Source organism: Emys orbicularis, chromosome 3 (genome assembly GCF_028017835.1).
Source record: "Emys orbicularis isolate rEmyOrb1 chromosome 3, rEmyOrb1.hap1, whole genome shotgun sequence".
Classification (NCBI taxonomy): domain Eukaryota; kingdom Metazoa; phylum Chordata; order Testudines; family Emydidae; genus Emys; species Emys orbicularis.
The window spans coordinates 168,862,238-168,885,883 of record NC_088685.1 but is presented as its reverse complement, the minus strand read 5'-3'; the positions used below and the strand labels follow the sequence as shown (position 1 = coordinate 168,885,883).

At 41.3% G+C, this 23,646-nt stretch overlaps 1 protein-coding gene across 1 annotated transcript in view; it reads right to left on the bottom strand.

Moving 5' to 3' along the window:
* USH2A (usherin) overlaps positions 1-23,646 on the bottom strand; it is a 578,278-nt gene that overhangs the window by 98,256 nt on the left and 456,376 nt on the right. The window contains exons 51-57 of the mRNA XM_065401740.1: positions 21,629-21,839; positions 21,046-21,243; positions 19,279-19,433; positions 17,077-17,275; positions 9,137-9,244; positions 8,406-8,589; positions 6,220-6,377 (exon numbers count right to left, since the gene is read on the bottom strand). Coding sequence (XP_065257812.1) covers positions 6,220-6,377; positions 8,406-8,589; positions 9,137-9,244; positions 17,077-17,275; positions 19,279-19,433; positions 21,046-21,243; positions 21,629-21,839 — 1,213 coding nt within the window. The remainder of the gene's footprint in view (positions 1-6,219; positions 6,378-8,405; positions 8,590-9,136; positions 9,245-17,076; positions 17,276-19,278; positions 19,434-21,045; positions 21,244-21,628; positions 21,840-23,646) is intronic.

The window sequence follows — 23,646 nt, the reverse complement described above, 5'->3', positions numbered from 1 at the left end:
TTAGTTCCAGAGTTCATAAATTTATGTCAGAATAAAAGGAACAGTAAAAGCATAAGTGAACCAATTTACCCTAAGTGCAAATGGCAGTTTTGTTATTTGGTGTCAAAGTTACCATGAGCACAATGACAACCTGCCATAACATATTTTCATGTTCACTAAAGAACAAAGATTTAGTTGGTTAATATTCTCAGCAATACTCCTTTTCATAATTTACAACAACTAGATGCTGATAGGTTATTTAACATTTATGAAGTTAAGATGTAATCAGAAAAACCCTGATTATCTTTACAAATAAAAAAGTTAAATTATTCCACTTTTTTCCTCGCAACTTCATTTCACAGCAGGTGCACACTTTGCAATGGGACAAGTCAATCAAACTAAATCTTGTTTTTTGCTGTTGTATTTGGATAATGTATAATGGACAATTCTGTGAAAAAAACCCAGCAAATTAGGTTTGACAGCCCTGTTTACTTCAAAACTAGGGTAGCTCACAAGGTAGAATTTGCAGCAAAATATGTTTAAAAGAGAAAAAGAAAATCACAATCTTGTTTTAAAGACTGGTGATCAAAGGTCCAGTTGAAGTCAATTGCTGAAAACTACTTAATGTAAGGTGAAATACAACCACCATTAAAGCAAATAACTGAAGTTTTATAGTTGTATTCCAACAAGTCTTCAAAAATAAGCGTCATGTCTTTTATTAAAATCTAAGTAAGAGGTTAATATGCCAAATAATTGTTATTATGAACAACGAACTGGTACCACACATTACAGCCAGAACTAGTATACTTGGATAACTAACGTTAAATATTTTAAATCCATATGTAAACACCTACATTAAGTGCCCTGAGAAAGGTGCTCTGTAACCATTGCTCCTATTGAAGGCAATGACAATTCTGAGCGCTCAGCACATTTGAACATCAATCCGCTTATTTAGGTGCCTAAATATGGATTTACGCATCTAACTTTAAGTGCCCAAGTTTGAACATTTTGGCCTATACCACCACAGTAACACACACGCTTTGTGCATATCACAAATACTAAATTATCCTACAAAACAAACTGATCTGGAGAATTAATTCCTTTGAATTACAATCTTCAGAGCTATCTATTGGATCCTACTTATTACTACCAAGAACTAAGACAATATCAGGCTTAGGGGGGCAAAAAGAAACCAGGCTACCAGAACACCTAAGTCTGGTACACAAATACCAGGTGGGGCCCCAGGAAGAATGTAGGTAGAAATCCGAACACTCTACACAACATGCAATCTGTACATGCTATTCAAAACCTGGAAGCACAGACTGATGGAGTGAAATAGAACTCTATTATATGAGAAAAGGGGATATTTAAATCCAGAAGATCATTAAAATATGAAACAGGCAATCTGGCAATAGAGGACATGATCCTGTGGGTTTTGGTGGACGTCAGCTTTCGCTGAAGTTCATATCAATTGAAGACACTTGGCAGGGTTAGGTCACAGTGAGAGCTATTGGTGGTGTTAATGAGTTTAAATGTAGGATGGATACTTGCCTACCTATCAATAACATTTATGGATATGCCTGGGGAAAATTATGTTTTTTTCCCCATTCAGGCTTTCTGTTTCTGTCTATGATATTGACAGTTGTTCCATAGTAACTGTAACATATCCTTCTGTGGCATATCAGTGAAATGTACCGTACCTTTGAGATCTGTGCACTGATGCAATGTAACACAAAAATAATGGGATACCTATTTCAGAAAATAAAGCCCTATTTTCCTTAGCGAGTGAGGTGTGTCAAACATTTTTTCTGAATCCATCATTTTAACCACTGCTCAGCCACCTTGCCATTTAGCTAGGTCAGGAGTTTTAAAACGTTATATCTCTCTAAAGTTATGGAATTTGGAGACATCACTGATGTTGAAACATCATAACTAAAACCCAAAAAAGGAGAATTTGTCTGATAGGATGTCCATAATTAATCCCGAGGGTGAATATTTGATTCAAATTTATTACAGCAGATAAGCAGATCCAATGCCAAAGTGGCCTGCTATACATAGACAGGAAGATACCAAGGCCAACTACCCTTTCATCAAAACTTGATTAATAAAAAGCAGTTTTATTCCTGGAAACAATATCAATTAAAATGACTGTTTCAGTGGGAGAGTCACTGCCAACCCTTATTATAAAGGCTCAATTCTGGATGTAAAAGGGGAAAACAACAATATTTTGATAGGTGTGTTGCAAAACCTAGGATTCATACATGGAAAAAGTAAATCTAACAGAAAAAGACTATCCTGCACCATGAAGTGAATAAGGGTCACAAGTAGTGTTAGACTAACCTTGCAGGTCTCAGCTTCCCTGGGCTACATGATCTGGACCTATAGGGTTTACTCACAGAGGATCATGCCATCTCAAAAGATCAGTTTTTGAGCCTCTACGGGGAACCTCTACCTCCTCTCATTTTTAACCCTGTATCTCCCCTTCTTCAAGAAAACATTTGTAGCATGGACAGCCTATAGTGACCCATAATCCAAAATTCACGATTATGAAGGCACATCCATTAATCTCTTAGGGGTACTATATGAATCTATGCCCCTGTGCGCAGTGTGTGTTTTGGCAGCAGAGCGTTTCCCTGCTATTGCCTTACTGGTGTGGGAAGAACAGGTGCATCCTGTGCACCTGAAGACCCTTTCACTGAAGAAACAGTGGCCCCCACCTCACTGCTCATCCCAAAGACCATGTTGTGGGAGAAGCCACTGAGATTCCCTTAAAGGCCTGAAGACTGGGACTCAGCAGGGAATAGGAAATGAGAGGGATCCAGTCACTCAGCCCCTATCAAGACAACATAAGTAAGTTATATGTCTGGAGTGCATCCCAGGACTCGAAGAGGGGTATGTGGGACTGACAGAGAACATGGACTCCTACAGGGGGACCTCTACAATTGTGTGCATAGATTAAACCCAGGTCCAGCAAATATTCATGAAAACCCAATCCCACAATGTGTATGGTTTCAGGAACCCATTTGCCCTTTTACAAAGTCCTAATCTCAAGATAATGAAGTGTATTATGTTGACCATTGACTTACTAAAGCCTTATTCTCAGACTTTTAACCTACTGACAATTACATGAATTCAAATAGACAAATGAAAAGATCCAGACTATGTTGAGAAACATTTTCAACAAACACCCCATTCCCACAAGTCTTTGTTCACCATTTCAATATTGTCTTGCAATTTAAAACTTATTTCTAATGTTACTGAATATTCAGGACCTTAAATGATACCTACTATCAAAACTATAGCAGAGTATGAGGCACTTTCCAATAAAATCAGCTGTAGATTATACACCAGTCAAATTCACCTCCCTTCTTGCTGGGTTCTAAATCCTTCCTGGCAGTCAGGGGAAAAGTTTAATTTAAGATTTTAATCTTTTTCATATATTCTAGCATTTCTATAATGGATTTTGTGCTTCTGCAAATTAAAAGATTGACAGCTCAGGGTATTATAGACCTAGTAGCCACTGGTTAAATGGGCAGAGTTAGCATCAAGCATTACCACAATACTTATTAAGACATACTTGAATTCAAAATGGTTTTTCTAGGTGAAGTTACTGTCAATGCCCTCTCACTTTCTCGTAGCCAGTGGCTATTCTGCAAGGTGAAAATGTCTTAAATAATTAGGAAGAAGGGACATCAAAAAAAGAGTTAACTGAAAAACCTCACACTGTTTTTCCTGCTGTAAACAAACATTTCAAAAGTTTTTCAAAGACTGATATCAAAGAAAATTGTCACCTGAAAAATAACTACTATCTAGACATTTGAAAACACATTAATGTGCTTCATTAAAAAGGTCAGTGTAGTAGGGAGAGATGGCCTGGTGCAAGATTTAAGGCCTGATCCAGGGACTGTGAACTCAAGTCAGGCCATGTATTAAAGCAGATGCTTATAAGTTCACTGTTTAGTATATGAAATTGGCAAAGTTGTTGCTATTGTACTAGGCACCAGATATTTACGTAAATGCATTTCAGCTAGTACAGACACTTTCCAATTTAGTTTAAGATATTAGGAACAAGGGAAGATAACAAACAAATGTTATGAAATACATAAGGTTGTGTGTAAGTTGTGTATCCTAATTGTTAGTTTTAGCTATAGATGTTGGGGCACTTTGCTGTAATTTTTTGTGTGGCCCAGGGGACAGCAGATATTTTCACTGCTGACTGAGCCTCTTCTCGCTCCTAGCCACTCATGTGTCCATGTACCTGTAACCACCGAGCCAGGGCACTCATGCTGGGCCTAGGGGGCAATAAACCTGGCCAAGTGCCTTTGTTACCAAGCTGTGCCTGTGGTCTTTTTTTATAAGTAACATCAGGGTTTGCTGAATGAGCAGGCTGCCTTATATGCTGTTAACAGTAATAACACTGAAGCTTCAAGAACAGAAGCCTGAACAGCATTACCAAGACAAGGACGTTCCAGCCTTCAACACTTAACAACATTGGGTAGTACTATCAAGGTCTGCTGAACCAGCTATCTGCACAGAGCTGGACAGCACACTGAAAAAAAACATACACATACAAGCTGACACACTGATGACCCCGACCGCTGATCCGGTAAGTGACAAGCTGTCCACTGTAGGGGTTGCGACCTAACATGACAAAAAACTACAAGCTCAGTTATAGCTACTGTGCTGTTACAAATTTAAATATATGATGGACATATGCCTATCAATAGCTTCTATGGATATGTACAAGTAAAAGTAGAAGTTCCTGCTGGAGATTAACTATACTAGATGGAAATATGGATCTCTCTCTCTCTCTCTTTCTGTTTCTATCCATGATGTTAACATTTATTCCACAATAATTGTATCATATAATTTTTATCATGCCAGGGAAATGTAGCATGCCAGTGAAGCCGTGATCTGTACTGACTCAATACAACACTTATTCTTGATGGGGTGACAAACATTTAGCTAAATCCGAACTGCTGCTCACCCACTCTGGAGTGGATTTGTTCAGATTTTGTTTATCTAATAAGTAGGCTAAACTGTCAGTGGACCAAAACCTGGCCCATGGTTATGTGAGATTAAGGGGGCTGTTAACACCTAACTCCTGCTTTACACATCTGCACACCAGGTCAAGAAATCCTTCCGCTGATCCCAACCATCTCCAGGAGGCCTGGAACCTTATGCCTTCTCTACAGAAATAGTGGACATAGCCACTTGGGATGAGGACCTCATATAAATCAGTATCATTCCATGGATTCTGGTCCTCCTGTCTCCATGACACAGAGTGGGAGTAAAGTAGGAAGTGATGTTAATTTCCGATGATGAAACATTAAAATGCAAATATTGCAACTAAAGATGGGCATGAACCAAAACACTGAATCTGAAGTCCCCTGGACTATGAAGTGTTTGAAACATAGTTTTCAATATTGCAAATCAGGGTCATCTCAGATTCCAATGCAGTCTCAGGATGCCACAACATGGTTAGTTCATGGCTCACTCTTACTCCATTTGCCTTGGTTGGTAACAACTGAGTACAGCTGCTCTATATTCCATTACCAGTCCCAAAAACCATCCAGATTTCTCTAATTCAGGATATGGCTGACTTCACCATATCAACTTCTTGATGATGATGATGTTGATAGTAAGCCAAACCTATGACTAGTTGCTAACATTTAGAAATCAGGAGCATCAAGACCAAGTTGGGAAAGAGAGACAACTGAAAAGCCATTTCATGTATAGCTCATGAATCTTAAAATTAAAATACAGGAAAGGAGTATCTTTGTCACAGGAACTCAGGGTTGTTCATCCTGCAGGCTAAGTGGCATTTTAAGGCTCCAGGAATATAGGAACTTATACCATCAACAAGCATCATCCCTGTCAATAATCCAGTTTCAGCAAAGATGAAAGAAGGAAATTTACATTCAGTTTTCCTGACATGCAGCTATTTGAATTGTTTCTTTCAATAATACTTAGTACTTACGTAGTAGTTTACATGTTCAAACCAATGTACAGACAATCAATCCTCACAACAACGCAGTCAGGTACATGAGACAATATTATTATTATATTAAATCTCTATAAGAATCATCAGCATGGGATACCAGCTACTCAATTCACAGATGCACTTTTTGACACCAGACATGAACGAGAAACCAGAATGAAACAGCAAATTTGCTCAATGTATTATTTTCCCTATGCCCATTAATTTGCCACAAAAACTATACAGAAGTATGTTTTTACCTGGAGTGTCCCAAGCCACAAATATGGAATATGCATCCATTACTGTGACATTATATGGAACATGGATTTCCTCTGGTGTTTCTACTGGTGTTTGTATAACGTATTTGTCACTAGTACTGCTGCCACCCCCAGTGCTGGATTCCAGCTGGTAAACATATCTGCACAAACACAAAAACAGCAGCAACAGAAACGGTGGTTAAATGCTGTAGGGATGTCTGTACTGGAATTATTTCCCTTTTGCACCAGTTTAGGAAGCACAGACCACAAAGCATGTTATATATATTGCATTAAAATACAGATGTTCACTTTCTCCTTTTTCAGATAAGAAAAGTCACACATCTCTTGCTAATCAAACTAATACACCTCTACCCCAATATAACGCTGTCCTCGGGAGCAGGGGTGAAAGTAACTTACAGGACTTATCGGTACTGCCGGAGTCCTGAGGGGGCGTGGCCTCAACCGGAAGTGGCGGGGCCTCAAGATTTAAAGGCCCTGGTGCACCGGCTGTGGCTGGGAGCCCCAGGGCCTTTAAATCAACCGGCTGCCGGAGCTGCGGGCGGGATTTAAAGGGCTCTGGGCTCCCCGCTGGGTGCGGTCCGACACGGCATACTGGCTCTTGCCGGTACACCGTACCGGACCGTACTGGCTTACTTTCACCTCTACTCGGGAGCCAAAAAATCTTACCGCGTTATAGGTGAAACCGCGTTATATCGAACTTGCTTTGATCCGCTGGAGTGCGCAGTCCCGCCCCCCCCGGAGCACTGCTTTACCGTGTTATATCCGAATTTGTGTTATATCGGGTCACGTTATATCGGGGTAGAGGTGTACTTTTTATATTACATTTCATAGCATCTTAAGAAACACTTAGACCATGTGACGCATTAAAAACAATTTTAGAATGGCCTCCTAAAAATATTAGGAGATGCTATTATTAGGGATTTTCACCTTCAAACTGGTATGTTCAACATGCATTTTCCACCACCCAGTGCATAGTCTGCTATGTAAAGAATTTCAACCTCTCTGAGCCAAGCCAATAGAAGAAAAGTGGAACTATGAGCCAGAACAATTCAAGCTCAGAGAAAGATGCTGAGGTAGGGAATGCCTACAATGGCATGTGGCCTATTGGTTCAGGGTCTGTTTGACATATTTGGGGTCGGGAAGGAATTCCCCCCCCCTTCCCCTGCCATGTCAGATTGGCAGAGACCCTGGGGGGTCCTTCCTCTGCAGCATGGGGTATGGATCACTTGCAGGTTTAAACTGGTGTAAATAGTGAATTCTCTGTAACTTGAAGTCTTTAAACCATGATTTGAGGACTTCAGTAATTCAGCCAGAGGTTAGGGGGTCTATTACAGAAGTGGGTGGGTGAGGTTCTGTGGCCTGCAATGGGCAGGAGGTCAGACTAGATCAGTGGTTTTCAAACTTTTTATCTGGGGACCCAGGTGAAGAAAATTGTTGATGCCCATGACCCAACGGAGCTGAGGATGAGGGGTTTGGGGTGTAGGAGGGGCTCAGGGATGGGGCAGAAGGTTGGGGTTAAAGGCTGTGGGGTGGGGCCAGGAATGAGGGGTTCAGGGTGTGGAGGGGGGCTCTGAGCTGGGGCAGGGAGTTGGGGTGCAGGAGGGGGTCAGGGCTCTGGACTGGGGGTGGGGATGAGGGGTTTGGGGTGCAGGAAGGGGTTCTGGGTTTGGGGGTCTCAGGGCTGGGTCAGTAGGTTGGGGCATGGGAGGGAGTCAGGGCTTGGGGCTGGGGATGAGGGGTTTGGGGGGCTCAGGGATGGGGCAGGGGGGTGGAGTGCAGAGGGAACAGGGCTCTGGGCTGGAGCTGGGGATGAGGAGTTTGGGGTGCGGGAGGGGCTCCAGACTGGGTCAGGGGGTTGGGGTGCAGGAGAGAGTCAGGGGGGTTGGGTGCAGGAGGGGCTCCAGGTTTGGGGGGGGGCTCAGGACTGGGGCAGGAGGTTGGGGGGTAGGAGGCTTAGGCCCTCAGGGCCAGATTTTCAAAGGTATTTAGGCACCTAAAGGTGTAGATAGGTGCTTAGCAGGATTTTCAAAAGCACTTCAGCGGGTTATGCACTTTGAAAATTGGATTCAGGTTAATCTTAGACACCTTTGAAAATTTTACTCTTCTCCTGCAAAATCTAATTCTTAAGCACTCTTTGAAGCTTACCAAAGTTCTTTATTAGGCCTTACCTACTGTTGGGCTGCAGGCCATCATCAGTGAAATTCAGATTTCCGCTGCCACCCTGGAAAATCTCTTCTCCATTACGAAGCAATCGATATTGAGAAATGAGTCCATTGGGTTTTTTTGGTTCACCCCAATAGAATTCCACTCGTGTTGAGCTGACTGTGATATGACGAGGCTTCGACCATACTCCTGTTAACACCAGCATACCATTGTTTCAGCCATATCATAAAATTAAATATAAAAGGTCCTGATTCTCTATTTCCCTGTACCTTGTGCAGTCGTTTACACCAGTGCAAAGTGAGCATAGACCACTACCAGACCAGAAAGGTAGTTTACACATATTCTACACTCTATTAGCACTGACATAAATAAATATTCAAGATGCAGGTCAATGGAGAATCAGACTTAAAAGTTGATAATCACAGGACTAACTTTGCCTGATGTGTCAGCATATATTTATTTTTGTTTTATAAAAATGTGCCCATTACAATTGCATCTGGAAATCATTTACTTCAAGATGATGCCAGAAAGTTGTTCTCACAAAAAACAGAGAACCTGAAACACTGTGGTTCAGCATACAGATGGGGTTATAATACAATTATTGCACTGAAGAGCCAAATTACCTGTTGTAAATGACTGCTCAGGAGCTCCATCAATGTCAATGGAGTTTTGCCCATTTACAGAAATTTGGCCCCCAATGATTCCCTCTAATATTATGTGAATGCCTTTTCCTTACCCTGAGGAGCAGCTTGCAAGGTTCGACCTGCAAATGGCTGGCTAGAGCTACATCCAGCAGATGTGCAGGCTGTAAGTGTGAAGCTGTAGTTAGTATATGGCTGGAGACCTAAAAACAAAACAAACACAAACATAATACTAAAATGATGACCTTAGACATCCTGAGAATTACAACTGTAGAGGGAAAGTTACTCCATTGGCACAAAGATCTAAAGGTTTCAAACCTGGCGACGACCCATGTTGGTGTCAATAGAACACTATAGGACAGAATTTTTTCTTCTTTTTTCCAGTTTGTTTTTTTAAAAACATAGGCAATTATACATAAAAGCTATGCTAAAAGAATATTAAGCAAAATCAAACACTCAGAAGATAGGAACTCCCAGAATTAAGTTTGCCTGTGCATCCTGAATTTGGCTCCTTTGCATTTATGTGCGATCATACTGTCTTTTATTACATACTATTTTTTCCACAGGATATCTGGCTCATTCAGTGCACCTGTTCTGGGGATGAATCGGGGATGTGTAGTAAAGGAGGCTGTTATCTATTGGACCTCGCCTCATTTGTTGCAGAAATTGGATAGTGTATAGTGAAGCAGTCAGGGGATTGCAGGAGAAAAGGCGGGTCTCATGGTTAAGACAGTTGAATGTTGCCCTTGAGAACTGGATTTTATCCCTGGATCTGCCACAGAGTTCCTGTGTGATGCTGGGCAACACATTTAAACCAAACTTTTCAGAGGTAGTCACTAATCATGTGTTCCTCATTTTCTGGATGCCCAACCAGAGACCTTGGGGTCTGATTTACAGAGAGTTGAACACTCACAACTGCAAATGAAGACAATGGGAGCTGTGCATAACATATTAAGTGCTATATAATGCTAAGTACTCTCATCTCAAATTCGGCACACAAAATTAGTGGATACTTCTGATCTTAATCTCTTTGTGCCTCAGTTCCACATTTGTAAAATGGGAATAATTCCACCCCCGCATTTCATAGGGATGTTATGTAGATAAATTAATTAATTTTTCTGAAGTCCTCGGATATAATTGTGATGAGCATCATAAGGAAACTAATAATTCTACCTTCAGAGCAGGAATTGAATGGCATGAAGTAAATAAGGCATGGGGCTACACATTGCAATGAGGATAAAAAATATTGACTAGCTTCTCATTAATTGAGCACTGTCCATTCTGAATGAGGAGGGATCCTATGGAAAAAAATAGTATGTGATCATATAATTAAAGACTGTATCATATTGTATATGCACAAGGGCTACACAGGCAACCTTCATTCAGGCATTTCTTACTTTTGAGTGCTTGACATTGCAACCTTAATATTGTTCTTTAAAGATTCATGTGAGCGTGTGTATATGTAATTGTAATTATTTTAAAAAACACAGTCCCGCAACAAGAAAAAACGTTAGGATAAAAGTCTTTGTTCAAAACCAGTTAGGCAATATTTTCACGGTTAAAAGAAATGGTTTGTACATACAGAGCAGTAATAAGCAACAGGCAGCTAAAGAGGTAAAATAATGAATGGAAGACACAAAAGCTGCTCACAAACTGAACAGGATGTGAAGAAGAGAAAATAAAGAGATGACTCAGGGGGACAGCCCTGAATGTAACCTAATCATGAACTGGAAGAGAAGAAAAATCATCCGAACACTCAGCATAAAAGTAAGAGGGGAGGAAATGACAGTTGCAGACTAGACAGAAGCAAAGGCATGGAGGAAAGCCAATAATTTAACATTTCAGGCTAGGAAAGATTACTGTGGCAACAAATTACTTGAATTCCCCATAAGGGAGTCATGTTCACTTTTAAAGGAAACATGCATAATAAAGCAATACTCATTTACAGCTACACTTTAAAGAGAAAAATGGGCATTAAAAAGAGAGCGCATGGTTTCACTAAATTTACTGGAAAAATTCTGGTGCCTGGAACTTCTAGTCATACATGTAGTTGATTTTAGATAGATTATAAGTTCTTTGCTATAAGGACCTTGTGCACGTTTTGGAGAGCCCTGTACAAATCTATGCATGTGATTAATAATAAATAACAACAAATGTAATATGATGATTTTGAAATGCAAACAATACTTTGCTTTTAACATTTTCCCCCTGTGGATACTAATTCAAGGAGTCATTTCCCTTGGAATTTGATTCTGCAATTGTTACTTTAAGGTGGTCAGTCACCGGACTATTGTATCATCAACTGTTTTTCCAAGTGGTTGCCAAACAGCTCCTAAAGAATGTATTATCCTATCAATCAGTCAATCATTTCCAACACTATTTGTCTCTGCTTGTGGTCCTGGCTGCAGCAAGGTCAGCAATTAGCTCCAGTGCTGACAGTCCTGGGCCACCACATGAATTTCACTCAGGAGGATGTCAAGTTGCTGATAGTTTTTATTTATGAAAAAAAAATGTTGCTAATGAGTTGCCACTGCCTGGACATAGGGTTGTCCAGTGGCAGTGCTACTGAGTCACACACCTTTCCACTACCCTTAAGTACAGAGAGAGAGAGAGAGAGAGAGAGTGTGTGTGTGTAGAATAATTTCAAACCACTCTATCACAAAATACGCTGGAGTCTTATTTCATTTATGAAACTGCATGTCAGTGACTTTCTGGCTCTTACTTAAATAGGATCACTCACAGAAACTCTTGATGAAGTCCATTTTAGCCAAATATAAAAATAGAGTTAAGAAGAATCATCGTCACACCTGCTGCTGCTGAAGAGGGCACTCTAAGCTTTCTTTTACAGCAATGCCACTAATTATTTTAGTGAATCCTTCCCCCCTACCGCAGAGCATTAGCAGGCCCATTTGTAAAGCAGTAGTAACACAAAGTGAAACAATGCCATAACTGTCATCCAAATTGTTCTGTACAGGGTAGTGGAAGTGTTCAGTAATAAATGATATAAAAAGGTCCTTTATTGACAAGCTGCCATGTGCTGTTTGCATTAGAGAACATGAGAAGATGATGGCTGCTGCCCCTAGGTCCCAGTGGCATTCAACTCAGTGAGATAGCAGAAAATGCTTCAGTTTACTTAAAGCATTGATAACACCTCTAAATAATTAACTGAGGACTTCCTGTCTTCAATTACTTAATGCTTTTTTTAACATCTTGAGAGGATTATAAGCAATTTATGGATTTCACATGATGAACACATTCACCACTATTCCCACAAAGCATTTATGGGATCATGTTTCCAAAGCTTTGATGTAATTAAAAATAAGCAGCAAGACAATGATGCAGTGGCAAGGTGCTAGCCTACTCATCTGTTATTTGTACGGCCCTAGATTCAACGTCTCAGGGAAGACTAATGTTACAGCTTCATTAATGTTCAACTGTTGCTTTGAGAACACCAGAGGTTTTGAAAAAATATGAGAAAAATCAAACCATACATCCACGGGGGTTGAGACAACCCTTAGTTCAAACATTTGAGATTACATGTGAAATAAGATTGGTTGTTTTAGTTTACTGCATGAATTTAGAAAGTAACAATTATCCATATTGCAAAACCACAGTCATGAATTCAACACTGTCACCAAAGGAAGTCCCCCTCTAAACTAGCATAAGACTTGATTCTTACTGACAGAAGTAATGATCTCCCATTTCTCTGCTGGCTTAGTATGGCAACGTGGACAGAGGCTTATTGAGAGAGCCACACTAAAGAAAAAGAGATCACTGTTTGTGAGGAGACAACTTTATCTATTCTCCCGAGCAATTGCGCTATGAAAAATTGTATTGTTTGCCCAAGGAACAAAATTTCAACCTCTCTGGAGGCAGAGCTATTTCTTAGGTGGGAGGAGAGGGCACATGTGAGGTATTTTCCCCTTGAGTTTCAGCCAGAGATGTTGTGGAAATTATCAGCAACTCCTTCTGTAGGGCAGGTTGCCAGCCTCTCTCAAAGAAGCAGTTCTTAGGCAATTGTTCAAGAAGCCATCTCTGTACGCTTAGAATCTTCTAATTATCCCCAAGCTCTAATCTCCCTTTATTAGGGAAGTTAAAAAGAAAATTGAGGCAAAGCAACTCTGGCACTACCTGGAATACTCAGATTTCTTAATACCCAGGCACTTCAATTTTAGATCTGGGTCTGATATGGAGACTGCACTGGTCTCACTGGTTGCTCATCTCTTCTTGACAGTGGACAAAAACCAAGATGGCTCCATCAAATGCCTTTGCTACTGCTGACCTAAGTTTCCTGTAAGCTGCATGGCCGCGCAGCAGCCTATTTAGCGCCGCACAGGTGCTTAGGGAATCCACCCGGGGACCTGCCGTGGCCGGGGGAGGGGCACCCCTCCTCTAGCCCAGCCCCCAACCTGCCACAGGAGGGACACCCCTCCCCCAATCCCAACTCACCCTGTGGCCTGGACCTGCTGTGGCTGGAGTGGCCTGGACCCAGCCGCGGCCAGATCAGGCCCAGGCATGGCCCCAGGTGCAGCCCGGGCCGGCCCCTGGCCCAGCCACAGCGGTGCAGCCTGGCCCAACCCCGGAGCAGCCTGGACCCAGGCGTGGCCCAGGCAGCCCTCCCCTGGCCACGGGGAAGGGTTGCCTATCCTGCTGCAGCCCCAGCCCCAGAGCTCCAGCAGCGGGGACAAGCGCCTCTCCCCCCGAGGCCCGGTGTTGCTGCGGGAAGAGAGCGCCCCCTCCCACAAGAATTCCTCGACTCCACCCACACCACATGAATTTTGTTATGTGCACCAATATGAAGGTGATGTGTCACACGTCACCTCCATATTGGTGCACTTAACAAAATTCATTCTGCATATAGGTGGAAATTTTTTTTGTTACTCTGGTTAGAAACTGGGGATACTATCTCCTAGCTGCCTCTGGAAAAGAAATCGTTTTACTTCAGTATAAGTAACAAGTTCTCAGCATTGTTGAAAATCATGCAGTTTACTTAGATCCCTAAATAAATATGGCTTTATATGCGTAAACTTAAGTGCTGTTGGATAACTGGGCCTACAACTTTACCCTAATTATGAGCTCAACTGGTAAAAAGTGAGCGACAGTTCACAGTAACTTAGAACAACAAACGTTGATGGGAAAAGATGCAAAAGTGAGACAAAGATTGAATTAGTAAAAAAAAATAGGCCTATTGATATAATTCAAGGGCAGTGTTAAGATTATCCCTGGTAAATAAGAAAAAAGTGTAGAACTGAAAATCAGTGAACCAAAATTGAAGTGTTGGAAATGAGGCCAAAATAACAAGGGGATTAGCTATTCCACCCATCACAGTCCTAACAAAACAACTTTGTTGGGGAGAAAGCTGGCTATTGAAATTATGGCTGACAGAAAGATGAGAGAGAAGGGGAAGGAGCAAGTTTCACCATCTGTTATCCCCACTGTATTCTGGTATCCCGGGCTTTCTTTCTCCTGATCTTGAGAGATGTCCTGACTAGGTGAGGGCAGAGAGAAGAAGCCAGATGACATCACCACCTCTACTGGCTCCAGCTGAATGCCAAATACCACCTGCAGTGTGAGACTGTGTGCGTGCAAATACCTTTGTGTGGGCAAAAGACTGCCCCCTGCCCCCCTTGTGTATTCTTTTCCTTCCCCATCTCTCTCTCTCTCTCCTCTCCTTTTGCTTTTTGTTTAATAAGAGTCTGGCTTAGCCAGCCAAGGCTGTATATTTTGCAACCCTACTGTAAGCCTGGGAGCAGAGATAGGCAGATAAAAGCAAGGCCCTAAACAGACTGATGCTGGTACAAGTTTGCCAGGTCTGGAGTGGCTCATAAGCCCATGTGCCATGCCTGTGTTTCTCCAGCAGTCAGATTGCAAGTGAAAGTCAGTGCCAGACACAGAAGCTACATTTTCTATCTTTGCTGTTCTTTTCTCTCCCCTCTTATGTGTTTGTGTCTTGTTTTGTCTTCTAGGAAACGGAATCAGACTTTAACAACAACAACAACAGCAGCTCCAGCCCATTTTGACTAACTTTTTCTCTTTTCCCTAAAAAGGACATCTAAGAGACTGTAAAACAAGGGCTTTTTTCTTTGTAAAGACTCTCTACAGATAAAGGGGAAAGGAACAAGAGATGTTGTTAAAATGAAAGCCTTATTTAATACTTTACATTTCAAATGCCTTAACTGTTTTTCCTTCTTTTCTGTATCTTTAATAAAAGGTTAAAACGGTGTGTTTGCCATGGTGCTAAGCAGGCTGTTGTTTCTGTATACCAAACCCTGGACCTTGTTTAACACCATTTAATGTTGGACAGATTCAGGGTCATGTTAACACTTTTGATTCTTTGGGCCCTTATATTTCATCTAAATTAATACAGGAGCACTGAAGTTTCTTTGTGCAAGTAGTGTTATGCATCCATACTCGTACACGTCCATACAAAATACAGTCACATATATTATATAATACATACGAGGGGCGGGCTTGAAGCAAAATTCCAAACCCCCAATCTTTGCGTGAAATCCAAAATCCAAATCTGGAATTTTGTGACAAGTCCCATCACTAATTCATACAGAGATAGAGAAACACAACGGACGAGCTCCTTGGCCCTCACTAAGAACCTGCTTCAGCAACACAAAACTGCCACAGGTAGGCAAGTATTTCCTCAGCATAGGGGAATCCATGGATGGTGACAGCTGACATAGGTGGTGTAACCTCTAGGTGGTGTAACATGGGACAGCTCTTAGGATGACAGGTACCTTTCCTTTTCCTCCTCCCGTCCCAAGCTGGCCACATATGAGCTTGGCACAGCTCAGGATTGAGCCCACCGCGTTTCATTGATGAAGCGATAATATTTTCAAAGTGAACTTCGTGTTACATACTTGCAGCAACAATTTATGTGGTGATCTTATTTTTATGGTGATTTAAAATCTGTACTACTTTTGAAAAATGTTCAGCAAGTTGATGTACGAAGTAAGATAGTCATCAGGATGTATTGAATACTGACCGAGTTTTAATACACACATGGTGGATTTCATATTTGTGCACGATATTGTTAAAGGGGAATCTGGGGTGATCTTTCTCAGCAGGAAGGGCAGTGACTGTAACATGAGGACCTTTAGGTTTACAGCCAAAGTGAGGAGAGAAAAAAAACTTTTAAATATTTTCTCTAGAAAAACAAAAATGCAGGATGAGCATCTGATACCAGGGGTCACAGGCTGAAAGCAAATGCCCCTGAAAATTACCATGTTCCTCTTATGCTTCCTGCAAATATTTCTAGGCTGAGCTTTGTTTCATTTTGTCGCTGAAGTTACTAAGAGAGTAATATATGGAAACAATACATCTTTGACATCAATGGCAAATCTTCTATTTAGCCCTCTTCTACAGTAGATGTGCACGAGTGGGAAATTCTTAAGAGTAACATAAGGGATTCTGAATAATATTACTAACTGATCATCAACAAGGTGCTCTGCAGAGGAAAAAGACAGAGGAAGATACTATCCCTGCTCCCATAAGTCTTACAATCTAATATCTGTTATAGGCAAAACAGCTCAGATTCACAAAGCACAGGCTGACAGTCTATTCTCAAGCTGAGGCCGAACTGTTTCTAATTTTTGTTAACTTAAACATCAGGGGCCAGATCCTATTGCGCTGGTGCAAATCTAGAATTACTCAAGTTACTTCACTGGAGTTATTCTAGATTGACACGAGGAGCAGAATCTGATTGAGGGTATATCAACCTATGGAATTTATCTGGCACTCTTCTACCCATCACAAAGCATATGTTCTGAATCAAAATGTACGTGGTTTATTTTAACATTTGGAAATTAGATCCATTCACATTTTAACAACAGAGAACAAACACTGCCTAGAAAAAATAAGACTGACCAAAATAGCTTAAGGTTTCTAACACCAGCCTAAAGCATTTCTGAACTACGTGCAAAACATGGAACCTAAAAGTTACTGACAAGAGATAGTATCACTAGGGGAGGAATGTCTTATATCTAAGAACAGGACATTAGTCTTTCAAAGAGCTTCCCATCCTTACCTGATACAGTACGCTGCATTCTGCCTGTGGTGTCTGTGTATATAAGCCCTTTCCCACTTTGACTGATCTGATACTCTCTGATGATGCCATTTGGTTTCCTGGGTGCTATCCAGCTCAAATGCAATGCTGTTGAGCTCAAAGCTGTGACGACTGGTGGCTGAACGCTCTCTGGGACTCCTTGGACAGTGACAGCAACTACCTGAAGACATATGAATTAAACAGCAATTTATTGTAATAGTACACTAGATACCACGATCAATGAGAATGTCACTTTTGTTTTAAAATGTTGTTGCTTGGTCTGGCATATCATTACCATGGGCCTGAAGAACTAGTTACATTCCCCCCTCCTTTTTACACAATGAAATGTGACCTTGAATGCATTACATAAGCCTATGTCTACAATTTATCACAACAGGTTCACAACATTTCAGCTGTAGTGTATAGCATTGGGTGAAACAGCAAAATCTGGATGGCAGACTGTCTTGCTAGAGAACTCTTGATAACTCTCTTCCATATGGTTTGCCAGTGTCTTTGCATTTTAACAGCCTGATTTCATATATTTTAAACACCAATAAACATAGAGCTAGACTTCTTTGCATTCAGTATAATCGGACCTTTATCAGTTCATAGCTTTTTGAATCTTTTCTAACGAACTCAAGAAGAAATCTGAAGCTTGGGATAATTTAGAATTCACTAAAATCTTTCTCAAAATTGAATATATATAGGCCAATTCTCATCTCCCTTACATCAGTTTTACACTGGTGTAACTCCACTGACTTCGATGGCGCTATTTCTGATTTACTCTGATTTGAGAGGAGAATCAGGTCCTATGCGCTTAGAGAATCATGTATTTTTATTAGTACCACTATACGTGAGTTTTATTATGCTGTAAGCATATACATGCCTTCTGTACTGTAATACAGTACACTGGCTTAATGTGAGTGAGGGTGTCACCTTTTAGTGGCTAGCCTCAGTGACTATAAGAGCTGGCTACTTAGTCATGGCTAACAGGACCTGAAGAGCTCTGTGTAAACTTGAAAGCTTGTCTCCCTCACCAACAGAAGTTGGTCTAATAAAAGATAGTATCTCACCCACCTTTTCTCTCTGGGACTATTTCCTTGTACTTTTGGACTGAGATTTGCAAAGCTACCAAGGGGTTTTGGATTCCCAATTTGCGTAGGTGGGTTAAAAAACCTCAGTCTTGATTTTGAAGGTCCCAGGTTCAATTCCCACTGATGACTTTGCTGGTTACACAGTATAGCTGTGATTTTTTATACTTACAAAACATAGCAAGTCACAATTCCTCATCTCTGCCCCAGAGACCCTATACTGTAACTCAGACAAAACTCAAAAAAGAGACACATGGACATCATTGGCAAGGAAGATTTCATTGAACAAATGTGTTTTTGAAGGTATTTGCAGGGGGAGAAAGAAGGCACTCTGTAGAGAAGAAGCTGGAAGTTGTTGCGCAGTAATGGGGCAACGTGAGAGATGTTGTTACATGGTAATGGGGCAGCCTGAGCGATGGTGTGAAACAGTGTGGTAAAAGGAGCAGTAACAAATCGAAAGAGAGAGAGCGAGAGTTAAAAATAAGAGGTGATGTATGCAGGATGTGCAGGAGCTGAAGGTGAGAACGAAGAGCCTGAATCTAATCCAGGAGCAGGAAGCCAGTGAAGGGATCTGGTGAGAAGTGATGCAGTTGGAGCAGTACGGGAGGAAGAGGATGTTGGCCGTAATGTACAGGCTAGAGATGGGAGAGATGAGCTACGGGGAGACCAGAGAAAAGGAGGTTATCATAATCCTGGTGAGAAACAACAAAGATATGAATGGATTTAGTCTTACTGTTTGGAAATAAAGCATGTCTTCAACACTCTCTTCTAAGTTTGGCCAAGGATGAAGCTCCTTGTTTATCTTAAATCTGTATATCTCACTTTCCATATCATATAATTTCAGATGTGCGAAGACTGAGGTACAGTTTAGTGCCTGAGTCTGCTTGTGCCAAAAATCAACAATTTGGAAATTAATACAATCACGTCAAGGAGCTGAATTCAAAAAAGTCACTTGGTTACTGATGTTTTCCTCCCATTCAACCCATAATCTTAATTAAATTCTTTGAAAAAATGCCTTTCCAATGGCATTTTTATGATACCTCCTCAGCTATTAAAATTCTACTACCACTCTTATGAAGACCAAATCACCCACCTTGCTACTGTCTGTGCAACCAGCAACAGTACAGGCTTTCAGCTGATATGAATATTCTTGGTATGGCTGGATACCACCTGTGTCTGTGAAGCTCAGTTCTCTTCCTCTAAAACGCTCAATCCCATTTCGGAGAACAATATAGTGAATGATAAGACCTTATCATGAAGAGAAAGTTTTCTGTTTTTGTTAGCTGAACAACACTGGATCATAGCATTTCACATCTTTCACACAGAAAATATGACAGTGAACCTGGTAGGACACCCCCCTTATCAGGCAACCATCTAACTTAAGAGTCTGTTCCAAAGAACTCCAAGTCTATTGATTATTATTCTGCTCTGTCTTTTTAAAAACCCACCCCTATTGAGGCAAGCGATTGCTTAAATCTCTTGAGTGATCATTTTAATTTCTAGATCTGGTCAAAACGTTCTGACTGCTTGAAATATCAACATAAAATTGTCATCAAAAATTAATTCTGAAAAAAATCTTTCGTAAAATATTTTTGATTTTATGTAAAACTCACAATTTTTCAACCAGCTCCGTTAATTAATTATAATTATAGCTGTACCCCAAACAGTGCTGTGTGCTTTACAGACAGATAGGGCCCTAACAAATTCACAGTCCATTTTGATCAATTTCACGGCCAGAGGGTTTTAAAATTGGTCAATTTCATGTTTTCAGATGTTTACATCTGAAATTTCACCATGTTGTAAGGGGGTCCCTTTTATGGCAGTGGGGACTCGCAGCTAAGAGCCCCCCCACCAGCTGGAGCGCTTCCAGCAGCAGGGGGAGATGAGACCCACCTCCACAAGCCTCCTCCAGCTGCAGGAACCTCCGGGGCTGCTGCCCAGCCTCACAGCTTCCTGCAGCAGGGGGAGGCACTTGGAGGTGGGTCTGATCTCCTCCCCGTCCAGAGCAGCCCTGCAGGGGAAGGACAAGTCCTGTCACTTCCCAGCCAGTGGGGACTCACAGCTAGGAGCCCCCCAGCTGGGGCGCTTCCAGCAGCAGGGGGAGATCACAGGCCTCCTCCAGCTGCAGGAACTTTCAGGGTTACTGCCCATCACCAGAGCTTCCTGCAGCGGGGGGAGGCACTCCGAGGTGGGTCTGATCTCTCCTCCTCTGAGAGCTGCCATGCAAGGGAAGGACAGGCCCTGTCCCAGCAGGGACTCACAGCTAGGAGCCCCCTGGCTGAGGCGCTTTCAGCAGCAGTGGGAAATCGGACCCACATCAACAAGCCTTCTCCAGCTGCAGGAACTTTCAGGGCTGCTCCACAGCACTGGAGCTTCCTGCAGCGGGGGGAGGTACTCGGAGCTGGGTCTGATCTCCCCCTGAGAGCGGCCGTGCAGGGGAAGTCCTGGTGGGGACTTGCAGTTAGAAGCCCCCCAGCTGGGGCACTCCCAGCAGCAAGGGGGAGATCACATTTCACAGGGAAGGGCTTATTTCATGGTCCGTGACACATTTTTCATGGCTGTGAAATTGGGAGGGCCCTACAGATAAACCAGGTCTCTTCCTGACGATCTTATCATCTAACTTTATTTGTGATGAGTGAGGATAACAAACAGACAAACCAGGGTGAAGGTCTGAGGAAGAACAAGTGTGAAAATAAGATCACCATGTTTACTCAGTATAGGCATGCGTATGTACATTTTGATGCCCGTTAACTAGATAATACACTTAAGACAGGTTTCAGTGTATGGAACAGTTGATCTAATACATTTAACTAATGTCATGTTGAATAGCAGAGCATACAGTTTGTGCTTTTAAGAATACCATTTGGTTGAAGAGGTTCTTTCCAATTCAGAAATATTATGTCTTCCCGATTTTCTGCTTTGGTCCATTTCGGTGCTCTTACACCCTGAGGCACGTCTTGCTTAGTGCTAGCCCTGCCAATTTCGCTGAAACCTCTTCCATAGCTGTTCCATGCAGCTACCCTGTACTCATATGTAACATAGGGCTCTAGATTCAGGTCTAAACAAAGAAAATTAGACACTAGTCATCTCAATTTTTTATTAAAATACACAAAAAGAAATGTTACGTATCTATATCTATATATTTTTAAAGACGGGCACATGCTTCAGTACTTTCCTCAGTAAGGGCCTAAATAAGGACCAGTTCTGCTCTCACTGAAGGCAATGGCAAAACTTCTATTGTCTTCAGTGAGAGCAGGATTGAGCTGTAAGTGTTCAGTCACCTTATAACTAACCATCAGTGTCACGGGCCTAAATTACTACCCAAGTCCTGGCAGACAGATTACGTTATAAAGCAAGCTTCCTCGCTATAACAACAGAACACTGAGGGTGCCTAGTGCAGAACCCTTCATTCCAGAGTGATTTAAAAACCCATTTCCTGTTACCTGTAAATGAATATCTATTGGGGCCTCCACTGTAGACAGTCTCTTCTGCAGTTGGACACACACCGTCATTTGCCTCCTTTTCTGTAGCATTCTGAGAGCCTTTAACCCAAGCACAGATGTGGACACTTGGGTTAAAGTCACATCTTCCGCAATATGCTGTTGCTTTCATGGATACAGGGCACAGGGTGCTAGCTTTGCATTCTTCTTTTACCTAAGGAATGTACACGGTTTTAAATCAAGAGATATAAAGAAGCTTAGTCCTACCTTCCTTACTTCCCAAAAAGAGATTTGACAATGAAAATGTCACCATTTCAATGCCCTTTTGAACAAATATCTTGATTTAGTTAAAATTAAAAGAGCTGACTCAGCCATTCAGCCACGCTGAGTGCCATGCTGTTTACAGTGTGCGTGAGAGCCTTTCATCATAGGGCCTGTCTGTTCTGGCACTTTCCAAAAGCACTGGGGATTGTCCTGGTGTCCTTGCACTAAAACATCACCAAATCTCACTCATGGGAAGCCCAAATAGCTGGGCTTGCCTTGCACAACAGAAGGGGAGTCTACAAGACCACAGAAGGGACGGGATCTTCCTCCTCAGGTTACATTTCCCATTTTTTGCATTGTCCAATGGATGTGTGTCAACAGATTCCCAGTCTGCAAGCTAAGCTGTGCAAGGACACATAGGTAATGTCCACAAAAGTGATCTTTGCAACATGCGAGGCGTGAGGAGGACCCCACGCACGGGCAATACAAAGTGTGCCCCCAAATGGAGGCATGACAGGATTTAGCCCATAGAGAACAATCCATAAAACTGTAAATATACATTTAATACCTACCTTTATTTCCTGAATTTTAATGGAAATTATTTCCACCAAGCCATAAGCATGAGAGCAATAATTCTAATAATCTACAGAGACCTGCAGGAAGGAATGAACTATAATATTTGCTCTAAATATTTTTGCATACTAAACTATGAGCATTAAAAAGGAAAACAGATCATATCTGATGCTTCCTTAATTTACCCTATGAAATACTTTTGCTGGATGTTAGCAAAATATTAGCTAAAGTTTATTCTCAAAACTTAGCGGTTCTTACCAAAATTACTTTGATACATATCACAGGTCAGGTTCTCAGATGCTGTAAATCATAGCTCCAGGACATGGCTCTTAATTTCAACCCTTTTTAATATTAGCATTGCTGTCTTTGCTATACAGAAATTGCCATCCATTATGGTGAAAGAAAGATACGTATATTAAAAATATATAGTTTCCTGTGGTTTTACTTTAATGTGATTTTTGTAAGTAAATTCTACCAATTCATAAATGACAAAAGGTCCACAATTTCACCAGAATATTTGCTAAGGGGCATATTTAGCAGGTGATGTATCAGATGCTTTAATCAGCCCTTCCTGTCATGAAAAATTTAATAATTTCTAAATTGTTTCAGTTTTGTAGGGTTCAAAATTGACCTATATTCACTTTGTCATTTTTTTAAATCAGAACTGTTATTGAAACCATTTTGTCAATGTTTCTGATGTTTTCAATAAAAGTTTTGATAAAAATGCCAACATTTTGTGAAATATAAAAAAAAATGTGAAATTTCTCCTTTCCAAAAAGGACCGTTTTTCACAAATAAAATTTTGGTTTAAAAACTTTCACAGTGTATGAAGAAAATATTGAAATTGTCTCTTCAGCTAAGTTATGTATTTTAAAAACCAGTGGGTTTTAGAACAGCCCCTATGGTCTCAATCCTGCAAGATACTGAGCACTCCTGTAAGAGGCTGCTTGGAGTTGCAAGACTGGGCATTATGAATCTATAAGGATCAATGATCTTGGTTTTGTTGCTCTTTAGGAAACCTGCCTGCACAGAGTGCTTTGTAGAACTGGGTTAGATGTTTTCTCCGGATATCTGTTCCATTATTTTGCTAGGGATTGAAGTAATACCTATGGATCATCAATTGTTAGGATCACTCTTTGTCCCTTTGCTTTCCTCCAGTTTTCTGGCACTCCCCCAGTTTGCAT